The sequence below is a fragment of the Sarcophilus harrisii genome, chromosome 4, assembly GCF_902635505.1.
Source record: "Sarcophilus harrisii chromosome 4, mSarHar1.11, whole genome shotgun sequence".
NCBI lineage: Eukaryota > Metazoa > Chordata > Mammalia > Dasyuromorphia > Dasyuridae > Sarcophilus > Sarcophilus harrisii.
In genome coordinates, this window is record NC_045429.1 from 448,534,484 (window position 1) to 448,552,678 (window position 18,195).

General features: G+C 53.4%; 1 protein-coding gene across 2 annotated transcripts in view; it reads right to left on the minus strand.

The window, feature by feature from the left end:
* HIP1 (huntingtin interacting protein 1) overlaps positions 1-18,195 on the minus strand; it is a 99,935-nt gene that overhangs the window by 27,753 nt on the left and 53,987 nt on the right. For both annotated transcript variants that reach the window (XM_031967968.1, XM_031967969.1), the window contains exons 2-7: positions 10,664-10,727; positions 6,349-6,491; positions 6,097-6,153; positions 4,001-4,081; positions 852-928; positions 481-542 (exon numbers count right to left, since the gene is read on the minus strand). In XM_031967968.1, coding sequence (XP_031823828.1) covers positions 481-542; positions 852-928; positions 4,001-4,081; positions 6,097-6,153; positions 6,349-6,491; positions 10,664-10,727 — 484 coding nt within the window. The remainder of the gene's footprint in view (positions 1-480; positions 543-851; positions 929-4,000; positions 4,082-6,096; positions 6,154-6,348; positions 6,492-10,663; positions 10,728-18,195) is intronic.

The following is an 18,195-nucleotide window of genomic DNA, read 5'->3' on the forward strand; positions in this document are numbered from 1 at the left end:
GCCCCTGGCTGCAAGCACTGACAGACGCAGGCCGAGCAACCGAGATCTGCCCTGACAGATAAACCACTTATTCCAGACTGTGTTGGGTACCAGGCAAAGTGCCAGGGATTTAAATACAAGCAGGAGAGCCCCTGCCCCGGAGGGGCCTCCACTCCAAGGGAAGGAGCACATGCAGGGGAGCCAGAGGGGAGATTCACCGGCTGTGCCCACAGGACTTTGCCCGGGGACCGCCATGGAAGGCCAGACACTGCCAGGGCACCAGGAGGATCTGGGACCGGGACCGGGGCCGGCGCTGGCCAGAGACAAATAGGTACCAAGTCACCGTTCCTGGGCCCGGGGAACCGGCCACGCCTGTGGCCTCTCACTATGCTTCGGGACGCCATGGACGCCCTTCCTCTGGGCCTGGCCAGATGTGGAGGCGGCACGGGCAGGACCAGAGCCGGGGTTGGGCTGGGACAGGATGGAAGGAGGGCCACTCACCTGTCTGGAAGAGGTTCAGCTCACACTCCAGGTAGTCGAACATCTCCACCGTGAGCTGGAAACTGGAGCAGAGAGAAAAGAGGGGGCCCCGGGGAGTCTTTCTCTTGCCTTCCCCTGTCCGCCTCCCAGGGTCCCCTCTCGCACCTCGTGGTGGGATCAGAATTAAAGGGGCCAGGACCACTCTGAGGGCCTGGAAGGAAGCGGGGCGGCGGGAGGTGGCAGGAGGGGCTCTGAGCGTGACCCTCAGACTCCCTCCTACCGCAAGGGCCAGTCCCGAAGCTGCAGGATCCCTGCGGAGCGGGCCCCACAAGCACACGCCAGCCTGTATCAGGAGGAGCCAGGAGCTCAGGGAGGGAGGGACGGCCACTTACAAGTTGTTGACATCGCTCTCTCCTGCCTCGTCCAGCTGCCGGTCGCTCATCTGGAGGTTGCCTGGGAAGCGGGGGTTCTGCAAGGGAGCAAGCAGAGGGTCAGCTCTGCCCTGTCCTGAGCAGGGGTCGAGGCTGGTGAAGTCTCCCGGGCCAAGAAAGGGGGTCTGTCAGAGCGGGGGCCCCCGGGGGGCACTCACACCTGGAAACCCTTTCTTGGAACACATTCACCAGGGAGAAGATCTACTCTATTAGAGGCAAAGTCTCTCCTCCATTGCCCACAAGAAAGCTGCTCCCCACCTCATCTGGCTCTTCCGAAAGCTGTGAAACCACGTGAGAAACCAAAGTCGGGAGAAAGAGCTTGTGAACGTGCCCAACTCCCCCACGTCTGCACCGACGGAGCAGAGTGGAGGACTGTGGGAGCTCAGAGCAGCCGACTGAGGCAGCTTGTGGGAAGGAGTCTCAGGATCAGGGAGACCCCGCCTCAGAAACTTCCAGGGCAAGCCACTTTCCCCACTCTGCCTCAGGTTCCTCATCTGAAAGATGGGGACAGTAATCACCCATCTCTCCCAGGGGTCTTGAGAGGATCAAGCAAGATGGTATTTGCGAGTCTTAAAGCACTCTATGAATACCAGGATTATCGGGTCATTGCCCCCTGCAAGTTCTGCTCCAAGGCTGTCGCTCCTCATCCTCCTGCTTGTGGGAGTGGGGCCCTGAGTGGAAACCTGCGAAACCGTGATTGGGAAAGCCGGTGCGCCCTGGGAAAACTCATGCGGCTGCTTCCTAACCCTAAAGGAACAGTTTTTGGTGACTCATCCATCAGCGGGGCTCTCTCCTTGGGGAAGCTGGGTGGGCGGTGGGATCAGTGCCTCCGAGTCAGGGAGACCCGCCCCCGGTACCCCCCAGCAGCCGTAACTGTCAGCAGTCACTGGCAGGAGGAGCGTCCCCAAGGGGAACTCTATGTCGGTGGGCCTCAGGCCTAGGCCCCGGGCCTCCCAGAGAGTGGAACGAGCAGGATTCTTACCCGGCCCAACACAAACAAAGCAAAGCTCCCGGCTCCTGACTAGCTACAGGGCAATGCTGCCTCCGACACGCTGGCGATCACGCCGTGCCTCGGTTCCCTGCCGTGTCCTCGAGACTCCCCAAAGACCTGGAGGGCTCGGGACTGCTGGCTGTCTCTGGGCTGTTTGTGCGACACTGTTCTGTTGCTGTGTATGGTCAGCTCCAGGCAGTCGTTTCCTAACACTAACGAGGCCCTTCTTAGTTTGTTCTTGGTATTAGAGACAGTACTTTTGTACAAATGGGTCTTTGCTCCCTTCTGACTTTGGGATCCGACCACCTGAACGCGGGTCAGCAGATATGATTAGTGTTGCACTGCTGTGTATCGCAGGACCACTTTCTCCAACAGACCCGCCCATATGCAATTCTCTCAACAAAGTATCAGTGTTCATGGGAACAGGGATGTCGGGTTTTGTTCCAGGGCTAATGACTCCCGGGGGTCCTCACTGATGTTACACAGAACCCGGACGGTCAGCCATTCATGACCGGCTTCCCAATGCACCGAGGAGCAGCCCCCACGCCTGCATGCAGACGGAGCGATGGAGGGTCCTTGTTCCAAGATACAGGTGGTTCATCCTTGGGGGAAAGGGATCCGTAGTGTGCTTCAAAGGAGCTTGGGATTCCCCGAGACAGTGAGAAGGGAGCTTCCCACTGGGGGGCTGCTGGGTGCCATGGCCACGCAGAGGAAACCGGCTGGACTGGGACAACATGAAAGAACAGAAAGGGAGTGGTGGTGCGACCAAGAAAGGCTTCGGCCCCGGAGCCTGAGGGGGCCTGGAGGGAGCTCAGGGGCCAGGAGGGACCGGATGCTCTGTGTTCCAGGAGAGTTTGCCAGCTGGCTTGGAGGGCGGATGGGCGAGGGGCGAGGCTGGAGGCAGGAGGCCATCTTCTTACATCTTCCCTTCATGCCCAGCATGAACCCTGCAATCCAGGGACCCGGCTCCTGCTGCTTCTTCCACAAGTCTCTGATCTCTGGCTGTCCTCTCTCTCTTCACCTCGGCCTCCCGGGCTTCGTCAGGTCCAGCTATAAGGCCCCCTCCTCCAGGAAGCCTTCCCTGATGCCCTTAGGCTCGGGCCTTCTCTCTGTGCAGTGTTTCCCATTTGTCCTTCCTGCACATATCACTTTGCTTGTTTCTCCCTCACTAATTAGACTGTGCACTCCAAGAAGTCAAATACTGTCAAATAGTCAAATAGCTTATATATTTCTATCTATCTATCTATATCTATCATATTTCTCTATCTATCTAGCCATCCATCCATCCATCCATGTCCTTTGTATCCCGACTTTAGCACAATGCCTGGCACACAGTGGGAGCCTAATCAATGCCTACTGCCTGTCTGACTAAAGGTGCGAGGATAGGGAGTCTGCGGGGGCCCGTGTGCTGCCGGCTCGCCGCCCACTCACCAGCCCAGGCCTCCGTCACACAAACACTGTGGGCAGCTGAGCCGGGGCAGACTTAGACCTCCCAGGGGCTCGGTCCATCCCTGTTGCATGAGTCAGTCTGCTGTCCCAGCGCGTGATTTGTGAAACAGTTAGCTCTCTGAGGGGCTTCTCCCCTCTGGATCACCTCACGCCCCCCATCAGGAAGGCCCCCCTCTGCAGCCGCGGGGCACCCATGCCACAAATGATGAAGGAAGGTCTTCATCATCATTCTGGAATGACTGGCCCTCAACAGGCCAGGGAGGAGGTCAGGGTGGAGGCGTCCAGCTGGACCATCTGAGAGCTCTCTGGCCTAAGTCCCCTTTTTACAGAGGCCGAAGCCGAGCCCCAAGGGGCCTGCTGACCTGCCTGGGCCCCCCAAGCTGCCCGTTTGTGGCCCTCTTCCTGCTCCATCACTTTCCTGCTTTTCGGGCACGTTTGGAGACAGAAACGCTGAGGTGCCGTCAATTATTTCAAAACGTTTCTTACCTACCTGGGGACCTCTTCATTTCACTACCCGCCCCTTTCTCCTGAGGACTTACACTCAGTCCTAAAAGGCATCTGTTTTACCCAAGTCCCAAAGGGAGAGGGCTCCCCTGAGTGGGAAGCGGAGGCAGGCCCCCACCAGCCAGGCCATGCTGCGGTCCCCGGGGAGAGGGCAAGGGGGGCTCACCTTGGTGTGGTACTCCATCTTGGTTCTCAGCAGGCGGAGGTAGATGCTGCAAAGCTGTCCGTAGCCCTCGCTCAGGTGGCCCTGCCAGAGAAAGGAGAGTGCCAGATTCAGGCCTGGGAGAAAGGAGCCGGGGCATACAGATGAGGAAGTGTCAGAGGGAGAATTTGAACCCAGCTCCCTGGACTGTAGTGAAAGAGCTCTTTCCTGAAACGAGGTACCTGCTGCAGGGCTCCGGGGTCCCCTGCACAGAGGAGCCATAACCCAGGGGGCACCTTACAGAGAGAAAGGGGACCCTGGCTGCTGAGGGGCTGCTCTCAGGAAGCTGGAAAGCACTGTGAAAAGGGCATCCGGGGAACGTGAATCGTTCTTAAGCCAAAGGCCAAACGTCAGCCTAGGCCCAGAGCAGCCACACGACAAGTCCCCTTCTAGGAAAGCCAGGCCCAGTCTGCTCTGGTCTGGCCTGGTCAAACCTTCCAAAGCCTAAGCCCTGACTGACCCCAAAGGGCTGGAACTGGGCTGGAGCTGGGCCGGAGCTGGGCTGGAGCTAGGCCGGAGCTGGGCCAGAGCCGGAGCTAGGCTGGAGCTGGGCCAGAGCCGGGCTGCAGTCGGGGAAAATCAGGTGGAAGAACGTCTTCAGCTTTTAACATGAAGGGAGGGAAAAGGCGGCCATGCTGCCTCCTGACGCATGATGAGACAAGGGGCTCAGGTATGGGGTGACGTGGCGGTGAATGAGGAAGAAGGGGGATGCTCTGCCCTGCCACCAACCAACAGAAAAGGCCCAGGACTGAAGGGAAGCAGGCCCTGCCCTCCGGGGGCTCACATCATCTCAGGGAAGAGGCCGTGTGTATGAAAGTCCCTTAGACCAGGCAGTTTTCAGACAAAGAAATCTATAGTCACATGAAAAATGCTCTGAATCACTCCTGCCCAGAGAAATGCAGATTAAAACAACTCACACCATCAAAACGGCTAATATGACAAAAAAGGGAAATATTGGAGGGGATTGTGGGAAAAGTGGGACACTGGCACATTGCTGATGGGAGTTGTGAACTGATCCAGTTATTCTGAGAGCCATTTGGAACTACCCAGAAGGCTGGGCATCCAGCACCGCTGCTAAGTCTGCATCCCAGACATCCCCCAAGGAAGGGGGGAGGTCCTGTTTGGACAAAAATATTTACTGCTGAAGAACTGGAAATCACAGGGATGCCCATTAACGGGAAGGGGTAAGCGAGTTGCAGTGTCTGATTGCGATCAAGCACTATGGGGCGGTAAGAAACGACCAGCAGGATGATCTCAGGGAGCTGATGCTGAGGGAAATGAGCAGGAGCAGGAGGTGGCTGTGCACAGAGACAGCAGCCCTGCCTGATGCAGGATCGTGGATGACCCGGATCTTCCCAGCGATGCAACGAGCCAGGACAATCCCAAAGGGTCGTGATGGAGCAGACCGTCCCTCCAGAGAAAGAACTGATAGTGCTGACTGCAGATGGAGCCGTGCTCTCTTTCATTTTTCTTCCCCTCCCCTTTAATGAGAGTCTTCTTGTGCAAAATTATAATATGGGAATGTTTTATATAACTGCAAGGGGGAAAAAGGCCCCTCCAACATGGCATGTGCCTGGCTAGGAATCCCCTCTCCAGCAGCTGAGTGGTCATCCCGCGGCATGGAGGCCTCCTTCTATTACGAGGAGCGGTGGCCTCCCCCGAAGCCAGCAGGCCCCTCGGCAAGATGTGAGCTCTGTTCCCAGCCTATCTCTGCAAGGACGAGACTAGTCCCCTTCCATAGGAGAGCCCTTTGGCTTTTCAGGCAGGTGGAACTTGCCCAATTCCTTCTCTCCTCCTGGGCCTTCCCACCTTTCTAAACAGCAGGGCTAGGACTCAGGCCCAAGCATCCCTACTCCCATCCAGGTAGAGGCCTGTTCTCAAGATGCAGACAAGGGGCCACTGTGGGCATTTGTTTTGCTTCGCCATGTCTATTTATTGCAAAGGTTTTTCCTGCTCTGCTCTGTCCTTTTTTTTCCCCAGTAAGGAAGAGAAGAGATGGGAAGAACAGAAAATAAACTATTTTAAAAGAAGGCACTCGTCCCAAAGGCCCTCAAACTCACCCACATCCTGCTCATGTCGCTTAACTCATTTTTGTATCTCAGGGAGTCTTTCAGGACCTGGAAAGAAAAGAAAAGGCTTTGAACAGACTGAGGGCGGGCAGCCCAAGGACCAGGGGAAGGGCACTCAGCACCATGAATGGGACAGCCAGGACAGCACCAACCCTGGGGCTGGGGGACGCCTGAGAGGCGGGGGCTGCCAGTCCTCCCCTCTGTGGTTTCCCTCCTCCTCAGGCCCAGACCCTAGTGACTCACGTTGGGGTGCCCATCTCGGAGGAGTTTGTGGAACACGTGGCAAAACTTCCAGCAGAGCACGGCGTTGCTGGAGAGGGGCAGACGGTTCACCACAGACCAGAAGGTCTGAGCCCCTTTCTCATGGTGGGTTCCCAGGATACACGGTGAGGGGGATGTTAAAGAAAATGAGCATGTGACTTGGCCTGTAGGCTACCTTGTGATTGTGAGGGGTCCTGGGTACCCCACAGCCCCTCATTAGGGCCCCTCATATCTTCCAAAATGCCTCCTTCTGCAAGCCCCCATCCCCAGGAGGCCCTTTCTTCACTTCCTTGGGTTTCACTCTCCAGCCACAGGTACTGAGAACATCCAGCCTCCCCCAATCCTGATGTCTCACTTCTTCCATAAGCCTTCCTAAGCTGAGGCCAGCAGAGTTCACAAAATCATCTGTCCTGTGGGCAAATGGGACACCTGGGGCTCCTCCCTCAGCTTCTCTTCAACAAGTCCTGACAGGGCAAGCTCCGTCCTGCTGCCCTGGGCCTGCAAACCCACACCGACATCCAGAACATCAAAATCCCCATTGGGTTTAAGGCGTCCGCTCCATGCGACAGCCTCTCGGCAAGGATCTGGTCCAGGCGATATTCTCTGAGCCACAGAGTTAGGTGACTGAAAAAGGCTTTTTGCTGCTGCTGCTGCTGCTCTCAGCTAAAAGTTTTCAGGATCTTTGTATGAGGAAGGACCGCAGGATCATTTAGAAATAAAACAATCCAGGCCTTTCATTTTAGAGACGAGGAAGAGAAGGCCCCAGGAAGCTAGGAAGCCTCTTGCTCAAGGTTACTTAGGGAGAAATTAGCCCAGCTGGTATTCAGAGTCACGCTGTCTGAGTTAAACCCGGAGTCCTTGCCGCTACACGGCCCAGGAGGGCTCACTCAAGCATGTGGACTGGCCCTGCCGCTGCTCCCCCGCGGGCTCCTGTCACCGCAGGCTCTCCCTCTCCGGATCCGTCCCTTGGACTCCTACATCCAGGTGTCGGGTGCATCCCCCAAAGGGGAAAGGTGGCTTTAGGGGTGCTTGCAACAAATACGGAGCCTTGACTGAGGCCTCAACTTGATTTCATGATCGTCTGATTCCTCAAAGGAAACTGTGAGGGAAATGGCTCTTCTGGGTCTGATTTCTGACCAATAAGGAGGAAAAGGCAGTGTCCCCTGCTGTGAGTGCCTGCCATTGGCATGGAGGGGCTCAAGTGCAGTGCCCAAGGTGACGGAGAATTCCCGCTGCCAACCTTGGCTTCCCCAGTCAGAGGGATTACGGGCGAGCGCCATGAGCAGCCTCAGAACTTGCTTTTTAGAAAATATTTTGATAACTTTCAATACTATTGATTTTCCTTGTAATCCCACGTATTTTATTTTATAAATCTAAAAACATTATTCTGATAAAAGGCCCATAGGCTTCAAAAGACTGTCCATGACACCACAAAAAGGTTACCAATTCCTGCTACAGAACTTCTCTATCAGTTACCTCTCTGTCCACTGATGAGCTTTCTCTCGAACATCTATTATCTGACACTCTCCATCTATCCATCTTGTTTATTTCATCTCTCATTGTCTCTATCCCTGTCATCTCTTCATCCATCTACTTATCTTTCTATCCATCTCATTTATCTATCTTTTCATGTGGCTATCTCTTTTCCTCCATCTATCTTTGTATCTATATTGATTCATCTATCTATCCATCTATATTTTCATCTATTCATTCATCTAGCTAGCTATCTTTTCATCTATCATCCATCTTTTATCTATCTATATTAATTTATATTTTCATTCATCCATCCAGTTTTATACATCCACTTATCTATTCATCTATCTATCCATCTAAATATCTTTTCATTCATCCATCTCCCCTCTGTCTATCATCTATCCATCCATCAATCAGCCTATTCTATCTATCTATTTCTTTCTTTCTATCATCTATATCTATCCATTCATATCTTCCTTTCCTTCCTTCCTTCCTCTCTCCCTCCCTCCCTCCCTGCATCTCTCTCTTTCTTTCTTTCTTTCTTTCTTTCTTTCTTTCTTTCTTTCTTTCTTTCTTTCTTTCTTTCTTTCTTTCTTTCTTTCTTTCTTTCTTTCTTTCTTTATCTGCCTGTCTATCTGTCTGTCTGTCTGTCTGTCTCTTCTCTCTCTCTGAAGCCCAGAACTCAGTAGGAGGAGAGTGAACTAGTCTGTCTCTGGGTAATTTCAAAGTCTTTTAAAATATTTTTTAAAAACCCAGGGTCTCTTAGAGAGACAAAAAAGCACTTTTATATTAACATTCTATCTCCATGTAACATGGCTGTGACTGACAGGACACTAGAGTGGCTCAAGAATTGAGAATTATCATTGCCAGAGGGCAAGGGCTTAGGCCTGGATGGGAGGGAGTGCATTACCTACCTCCCCACCCCTGGTCATTGTGAGGAGCAAATGAGATCATACCTGTGAAGCCTCTGCAAACCTGAAAACGCTTTGGCGCCATCAAAGAAATGTTGAGGTGAAGGAAGATGGGCTGGGAACAGGGATGCTCACGGCTCAGTCTGGATGGGGCAGGGAGTCACAAGGGGAGGGATAGGAGGGCAAGCCGAGCGCTGTCCCGGCACCTGAGCCTAAATAAGGGTAACTGCCGGGTAGCCCACGCGGCAGACAGGCATAGAATGGGAGGAAGGGCCTCCCGTTACCATAGTGAAATGAGGGGAGGATGGTCAAACGGCATGAATGGACACGAGGTACATCTTGGAAAGAATCCTCATCAGTGAGAGGCCAGGTCCCATTGGGTGGTGAGGAATTAAGTCTGCTCTACTTGGCCGGAAGTGCCACCATGGGCTGTAGACAGACAGTTTCAGGCTCTGTTGTAAGGCAAGCGATCCTCCTGAAGTGGAATGGCCGCCTTGGGTGACTGAAGGTCTCTGGGGGGAACTGGACAGCACCTGGGTGGGGGGGAGGCTTTGTTGGGGAAGGCTGGGCTATTTCAGCACAGCTGACAGCAGGAAGCTTTGGCTGTTCCTCCCGGCTCGGAGTGATTTTTTTCCTGGCTGAGTCAGGAAGCTTTTTCTCCCTCATCCTAATGCAGGATGGTCTGAAGCAGGACTAGGCCCATGTGGGGTCCTCAGAATAGCAGCATTGCCATCACAGACGGTCCCAGCCCTGCTCTCGCCTCTCCCCACTCTTCTGTTCTCCCCTTGCAGACCCTTCCGTGGGTTGGACTTGGCCCCACAAAGCCTGCTTCAACCGCTCAGACAGCCTCCTTTTGTCATTCAGGGCCACTGGTATCCACTTCTCTCCTGAGTCGTTTCTTGTGGACGTGCAGCCACGACTTCTGTCTACCCTGGCCCGTGGATGCTGGTGGGCACTCCCTGGACCTTTGGCAACTTGGTGGGAGCCTCTCCATGCCCCCACTCCAGCCTTCACTGGTTCCTGTTTGGGGGGGAGGTCTTTCTCTCCCCCTTTCTGGGGTTGTTGTGCTTTCTAAAGGTCCCCTTAAATAAGCGTGGATCCCCAAACAAGCCTCCAGCAGCCCTCCAGAATGACTAGAGATCACCCTTTCTTAACCTGAAGCATCCTCCAGGCTTTTTGCCTCCTAATCCTGCAAGGCAGAGCCCTTCAAGGAAGCTATTGGACCCAGCGTGTGGTCAGTGCGGTCAGACTTAAGGACAAGGGCAAGGTCGGAGAGCTCACCTTAACACCAGCGGCCTTGACAATGTGACCAAGCATTTCTTCTAGGCCCTAAATAACTCAATGGAAAGTTCCTTAAAATCTCTCCAGATTAGGGATAGGGTGGGAAGGCAGATGCCGGGGGATGCCGGGGATCATGGGTAATTTGGGGCAGGGGAGTCACACTAGAATCTATAAATTGTAGATTTAGATTTTAGCCTTCTCTCCTCCGTGAGCAAAAAAATCTACTTATGTTCCAAACTCTGAAGCACTTTAAGCCTTGCAAGGACTAGACCCAATCATGAGAAGTGCTCTCTCCTGCCTCGTAGACCCCTAAACTGAGAGGAAGAGACTCTAGGCAGAAGGCCCCTCCTCTGCCTCCCAACTCTCCCAACCAGGCAGGGGGAGTCTCCAAGCAGAAGGCCTCTGCCCGCCTTATATCCCCCCAAACCGAGCAGGGAATCTCCAGACAGAAGACCCTTCCCCTACTTCATAGAACCCCACCCCCCCAGCCAGGTGGGAGAGGTCTCAGGCAGAAAGGCCCTCCTTACTAAACTCCCCAACCTAGGCAGGGAGTCTCCAGGCAGAAGGCCCCTCCCCTGCTCCCACTTCCCACTGCGGGGTCCCATCGATCAGGGCAATGTCCAAAAGGATATTCCTGGCGTGTTTCTCCTTCACAGCCACTTCCTGGGTATTAATAGCTTTATTGATGCTGACCGTCTGAAAAACAAACAGCAGAGAAGGGGGGTGAGATGAGTGGGGGGCCCCGGGGGAGTCCAGACCCCCCCATCCCTGTCCCCTGGGCCCTCACCTCCCTGACCCCGGGCCCCTGGGTGGCGCTGGGGGAGGGGAGCTGGGCAGAGGGGGCTGGGCCCCCAGGCCAGCTGGCTCTGGTGCTCGGAGGGATTTACTGCCAGCCTCTTGTTGGGCTCAGCTGCCCGCCCCGGCCTGCCACTCATTCCCTCGGCACAATAACACGGCAATTAAAAAAGGCCACAAAGAGAAGCTTTTCATTCTCCGGGGAAACATTATTTCTCTGGGGGCAGAAGGAAGAGGCAGGAAGGGCGGGAGGCAGAGGCTGCCCCCTCCTGTCCCCCCAAGCAGTCTGGGAGCTGCTCATTTATGGAGAACCGGGGCCGAGCCGGCCCTCCCTGCCCTTGGCCCAAGCCGCTGCTTCCAGGAAGCCTGCCCTGACCGCCCGGTGGGCCCCAGAGCTGCCTTCGGTCAGTCCCCTTGGCCTGGGAAAGGGGGTCCATGGCCTACCTTGTCCACAAAAATCTGTCCCCTGTGATCATTTACCCCACGAGGAAGGACCCCCAGAAACCGCCCAGCCTGGCCCTTACAGATAAGGAGCCTGGGCTCGCGGGCAGTGTCTGGGGGCCTGAGCCTTGCCTTCCTTCCTGTGGCCGGAGCGTCCCACTCACCCACCGGCCCCAGAGCCTCAGGCTCGCGGCTGGGCCCTGGACTAACGCTTGGTTTGGGGCAGAGGTGTCTGTTTACACAATTAACTCCCAGAAATGAAATCGTGCGGCCAATGGTCTGGTCAGCCTTATGTCCTGAGGGAGCCTCAGAATCAGGGAGACCCAAGTTCAAATTCCACCTCTGCCGCACGCCGGCTGTGACTCTGGACAGGTCACTGCCCCCTCAGCGTCCGAGGCAGTGGGGGGAGGAGCCCCCTTCCTCAATGACATCACAGGCTCCTTCCCCACTCTTCCCTCCAATTGCTCATATTTGTCTCGTTTCCCAGTGAGGTGATGGGCAGCTCGGTGGCCAAGTGCATAGGGCGCAGAACCAGGAAGACCAGCCTCAGTCACTTACTGGTGGTCAGGTCACTCAGGTCAAGTTACTGAGCACCTACAATGTGCCGGGGCCTCACACCAGGCCTGGAGCGTAGTAGGTGCTTAATAAATGCTTGGGGGAGGGTTTACTGCCGGCCTCTTGTTCGACTCAGCGGCTGCCCCTGGCTCACCCTCATTTCCCCCTCAACCGGGCAATGGCCGAATCAGTTATATGAACGCGACGGAATATTATTGTTTTATAAGAAAGGATGGGCAGAAAAGCCTGGAAAGAGCTCCATGAGCTGAGGCTGAGGGAAGCGAAGGAAAACACCGTATGCAATAACAGCAAAGTTATCTGAGGATCGGTTAGGGCAGACGGGGCTCTCCTCGACAATACGGTGATCCAAGACGATTACGGCAGACGCGGGATAAAACCGCCATCCGCGTCCAGAGAGAACCACGGGGACGGAATCCAGATCAAATACATTTTCACCTTTTTTTTTTTGCTTTTCTTTTTCTCATGGTTTTTGCCTTTTGTTCTGATTTTTCTTTCACAACATGACTAACCTGGAAATATACTTAAAATGATTACACACGATAACCTATATCAGATTGTTTGCTGCCTTGGGAAGGGGGAGGTGAGGGAGAAAAAAACTTCTTGGAACTCAATTCTTACAAAAATGAATGTTGAAAACTATCAACATATAATTGGGAAAATAACATGCTATTGCAAGCTTGTTGACCTCCCAAGCACCCTATGTAACCTACCTCAGCCTCCTTGTCTGTAAAATGGGGATAATAAGAGCATAGATTATTGTAAAGGTTGAACGAGATCCTGCTGATACAGTGCTTTATGACTCTCAGAGCCACTTAATTGCTAACATACAACGATTTCCCTGGCCCGGGATAGGGTTTCCCATAGTGCCCCCTCCCCAAATGAAGCCCCTTTGGATGCCTTTGCACACATAAGCCCTTTCCCCCTTCAGTGGCGTCCCCAGGACGCAGCGACAGCCTGCCTGGATCAAAGGAGATATCAGATGGTGGCTCCCCTTCTGTCCTGCCGGACGGCTCTGGTCCTGGCTTGTCACCGAGAGTGGACAGAAAGGGCCTGTTTCCCCGCAGCTCTGCCATCATCGACTGTGTGAGAGAAGCTTTTTGGGGACTAAGCTGGGGCCTTCCTGACTCTACTTTCTTCCACTCTTAGGGTCTGTTCCAAAGACTTGGGCACTTGCTGTCTTGGTCCCTCCTCCCCGAGGAGATTAATTCAGGTCCTCCATGGCAGAGAGGGCCGAGCCCCCACAGAGCCGATATTCCCTCTGATTGGTTGTAAGACATGTGGCCCATCCTCCACCTCCAGAGCCTGTTGCTGCCTCCCCAACCCAGGACAAAACGGGGTCTGGGGGTGTGCTGGGCTGACTTGGGTGGGCCGGCAGCTGATTTTCTTGCCTCTGAAGGAACTGGGGCTAGAGAATGTCTCCCCCCTCCCCCAGACTTGCTGTTCCCAGGGTTTTCCTGGTGTCATGGAGGCACTGAGGCCATACAGTGTTTCCCCTGAAAGAGCAGTATTGTACATCGCTTCCTGACCCAGCCCTTCTGTACCAGGCTGGTTCCGGAGGGCCAATTATCAGCAGCCACACACAGGAAGGACGTCTTTCTCTCGGGCACCCCTCCTACTCCCATCCTCTTCCCCCTTGAGGCAGCCGAGACGGGGCTGCAGCCAGAGGGGGAAAAATCACCCCACTGTTTTCCTATGGGAAGCAGGGCATGGGCCCTGCCCACTCAATGCCAGCTGGGCTCTACCCAGTCACGAACACAGCTCCTGGCTAGGACCCAACAGCCAGGGCCAGGCTGGCTCATTAAGGCTTCAGGGCATGGGGTGAGCAGAGGGGAAACAGCCGGGGAGGGAGGCCATAATAGGCCTTATGCAGGGGTCATTTTGGTCCTGAGGGCCCACAAGGAGGTTAGAAAAGATTATTGAGAGGTTTATGTGAGAAAGGGAGAAGGCAGAGAAAGGGGGAGAAGAATAAAGGAGCAAGGAAAGAGAGAGAGAAGCAGAGAGAGACAGAGACAGAAAGAGATGGGAGAGAGACAGAGGGAGAGAAGAGTGGAGAGAGGGAGATGGAGAGAGGAAGAGAGAAAGAAAGAGAGGGAGGGAAAAAAAGGAAGGAGGGAGAGAGAGAAACAGAGACAGAGAGAGAGAGAGGGAGTGAGGGAGATGGAGAGAGGGAGAAAGAAAGAAAGAGGGAGTTAGGGAAAAGGAGGAGGGAGGGAAAGAGAGAGAGACAGACATAGTGACAGAGAGGGGGAGAGAGAGAGAGAGAGAGAGAGAGAGAGAGAGAGAGAGAGATGAGAGAGAGAGAGAAGGAGGAGGAGGAGCTAATAAGAAAAGAAGCTTATAGAGGGGGCTTGAAGGAAGATCTTGGGCAAGGGCCATCAGTGATTGAGCTCTGGGAAGAGTGGAATGGGAAAGGCCTTGAATGTGGAGTCAGAACACACTGTGGATGAGCTACCTCCCATCTCTAGGCCTCAGGTTCCCTTCTGGTAAAAAGAATGGGCTTTACAACATCCCTGACCAATACTAACACTGTTTGATTCCATGCCCTTCCAAGCCTCACCCCACATGCCTCTGCTTTATTAGAATTAGAGGGATTTTCTGGCCTTGTATAAATAATTCATAGAATCACAGAACTTGAGCCTCTGGTGAGGGACCTAAGTAGCCATTTAGCCCAAGATTCCTTAACTTTGTAGGACCTTGATGTCTGGCAAAGCTCTGTTGACACCTCAGAATAATGTTTTTAAGAGAAAAAAATAAACAGGATTATAAAGGAAGCCAATTATATCAAAGGCGCACGCTCTCTTTCTCCCTCTCTGTCTCTGTCTGTCTGTCTGTCTCTAGTTCAGAGATCCCAAGTTAAGAACCCTTGATTTGGCCCAATCCATATCTGAAAAAGACTAATATACACTTATGTACACAACAAGTGGCCTCCAGTTTCTATTCTTCCATATTTATTTGGTTTCTTTCTTCCCCCATGTTCTCTCTTCTGCCATTTTTTAATCTTAAAACCAAAGGATCATTGATCTTGATCTGGAAGGAATCTCAGAGGTCATTTAATTCAATTCTTTCTTCTTTAGAGATGGGGAAACCGAGGCAGGGGCAGTGCAGGGATTTGCCTAATGTCACAAAGGATATAAGGGTCAGAAGTAGGGGCTGAAACCGGGCCACTTCCTTCCACTGAATCACACTCAATGGCAAGTCTTTGCCCAAAGCTGCAAATGATCTCTTTTCCTTTGAGAGATCCTCAGCTACATTCAACTCACTTAACAAGCATTTATGAAGCCCCTGCTGGGAAGTAGGCCCTAAGCATACAAATAACAAGAACCAGTCCTCAATTGTAAGGAGCGTCTATGCTACAAGATGTACTGACAGGTCCATCCATCACCCTGTACCTTTACCAAAGGTCTATTATGAATAAGACCTGAGGCTATCCCTGGCTCAGAGTCCGGGAAGGGAGATGGTGTGGGAGTTAGCTATAAAACAAGGCAGGGTGTTGGGGTCCCAAGCCCTTCCAGCCCTAACCTTGTGGCACCAGCTCCATGCCCTGCCTGCCTGCGGGGGGCACCCACAGGAGAGCTGGGAGCCCTGGCACCTAAAGGCCAAGATGTCTCATGGAGGAGGACCCTCAGCCTCTCCCCCCATGCAGGGGGCTGGCCCTTGAGCAGTCAGAGTCCCCCTCAGCTTCCTCGAGAACCGGCCTGTTGGTTCTATCGGATCCTCCTTCAAGAACTTGGCCGGGAGCCCGGCTGAGCTGTAATGTGGGGAGCTGGAGGTAAGTGCTTCTGGGGACTGGGCTGGGTCCCTCGGAGGAGATGCTGTCTGGACGCTCCCCCCCCTCCTCCCAGTAGGCACTGGCTGAGGGGTGGGCACTGGGGCCCTTACCATGACCCGCCATCTGGGTTGGTGAGTCTGAACATGTCGAAAGTGAAATATCACTTCCCTTACTGAGCCATCAGCCTTTCCCAACTTCCTCCTGACCAAAAAAGCTGCCCTGCCCTCTTGCTTCAGCCTTCCCCGGAGCCCTCCGCCCAGCACAGACTTTGCATTATGTCATGTCTCTTCCAGGAAGGACTCGAAGCAGGATGGGGGTCAGAGGGGTCAGAGGCCAAACCTCTCTGGACCTGTTTCCTGACCAGTAAAGCGAGTCCTCTCACGTCCCTCTTGCCCATCCTTCCTCTGAGGACGGAGCTAGAGGCTTCCTGGCTGGCCTGGCAAAAGGAGCACCTGAGAAACTCCGACCAGCAGATGCCTGTGGCCTCCTCAGCCTTGCCTTCTGCCTCCCAACTGAGCCCACCTCAGGCTTAAGCCACTACAAGAGCCTCTTTCTGTCCTCTCCAGGGGCCTCCCCTGGGGTCATTTTTAAGCCTGGGATCCCTAAGGCAGGAAGCTGCAGCCTCTCATGGGGCACTGTGAAATCACAGAACAGGAGGCAAGGAGGAGGAAGGGAGGATTTCCCAATCAGGGATAATCAGAGCGCACTTGAGAAAGGCCCTTCTTGTAATCATCCTGAGGGGTTTCGTTCTTTTTGCCACTACTAGTGTTTAAAAGAAATTTAAAATAAATTAATATTAAGTGACAGGCTCCGGTTTTTAATTAAGAAAAGCTGCTATATTAAAACTTGGCTCTATAAAATAGAATTTAAAAAATAGTTTAAGCTCATTCTTACCAAAAGCTAACAAGCATTTATTAAGTACCACCTATGATCCAGGTACTGTGCTAAGCTTTGGGGATACAGAGAGAGCAAAAATACAGGCCTTGCCTTCAGGGAATTTACCCTCTAAAACAGGGGTCCTCAAAGTACAGCCCGTGGGCCAGATGCGGCAGCTGAGGACAATAATCCCCCTCACCCAGGGCTATGAAGTTTCTTTATTTAAAGGCCCACAAAACAAAGTTTTTGTTTTTACTCTAGTCCGGCCCTCCAACAGTCTGAGGGACAGTGAACTGGCTCCCTATTTAAAAAGTTTGAGGATCCCTGTGTCTAAAGGGTAAAAGCACTGGGTATGAGTTGGGAGTGCTCTGGGGATAATCCACAGAGGGAAGGCAGAAGGTTAAGAAGGACAGGGACCATCCAAACCTAATTTGAGGAAGAGCTCTTCCAATGACTGGAAATCAGACAAGAACCACAAACAAATGTCACAATGGCAGCATGCTGAAGTTCAGAGTGCTCCACATGGATCGTATCTCATTTGATCCTCCCAGTGGTCCAGGGTGGAAGGCTCTGTGAGTGTTATTTTGGTGTTACAAATGGGAAAACAGGGACTGAGAAAGGCTAAAGGACCAAAGAACTTCACTGACCAAAATGGGCTCCATCTGGAGTGGGCAGCTCAGAGGAGACAAAGAGACTAGCAGCTGAAGTATCCCCAGCTACAGGCCCTTGAAGAGTGAACAGAACCCTCCCCCCCATGCCTTCTGAAATCACAAGGGGAAGGGGACTTAGTTTACAGACAGCTTTTTGGAAACGTGTCTTCTGCCCAGTGACACAGATACTGAGGCATCCTGAGTTCTGGGAAACTTGGGGATCCTTGGAGGGAAGCCCTGAGCTTAAAGGCATGTCATGATCTAATGAGGTTTGGGCATCTTCAAGGTAGGAGGATGGAAGGGCAGCCAGTGACCCTCATAGATCACCCTTTAGCTTGATGAAGGCTTAAAATGGGCTTCTCTGGCCAGTCCAGAGTGGAAATCTGGAAGGGGCAGACCTGGAGATGGCCAGCTTCAGACTGGCCGGCACGGCTCCCGGGGAGCCCTCAGAGTTGGGAGGCACCTCCCTTGGCACACGGATGGGAACCCCCGTCCAACATTCCCGATGGGTATCACCCAATCTGGTAAGATGGAGCCCACTATCCACCATGGCAAGTGATGCCGTTTTTGGACAGTGTTAACGATTGAGAAGATCATTATATCGAGCTTAAATCTATATATTCATATGTCTACCTCCAGCTCCTACTCATTGGCCCCCAGAGCCAGGCAAAACAGGCGGAGACTCTTGTCTATGAGATACTTGGAGACATTTCACACCTTGGACAAACTCCAAGCTGTTCTAGGGACAAAAATCATTACTTCTCCTCAGCAGACTGAGTGAAACCCGCTAGGCAGAGGTCTCCTGATTTCTCACCTTGGACACACTCATTCCAACTCCAAGCTGTCCTGGGGACAAAAATCATTACTTCTCCTCAGCATGGGCAGTAACCTGAGCTAAACCCATTAGAGGCAGTGGTCTCGTGATAGCTCTTTTCCTAAGAAATCACCAGACAGGACAACGTCCTGGGCCAGGGCTGTGACCAGAAATGCTCGAGCCATCGGGAAGCTCCATGAACCAGAGTCCTCACTGGCCATCAGACAGTCACATGCAATCTCT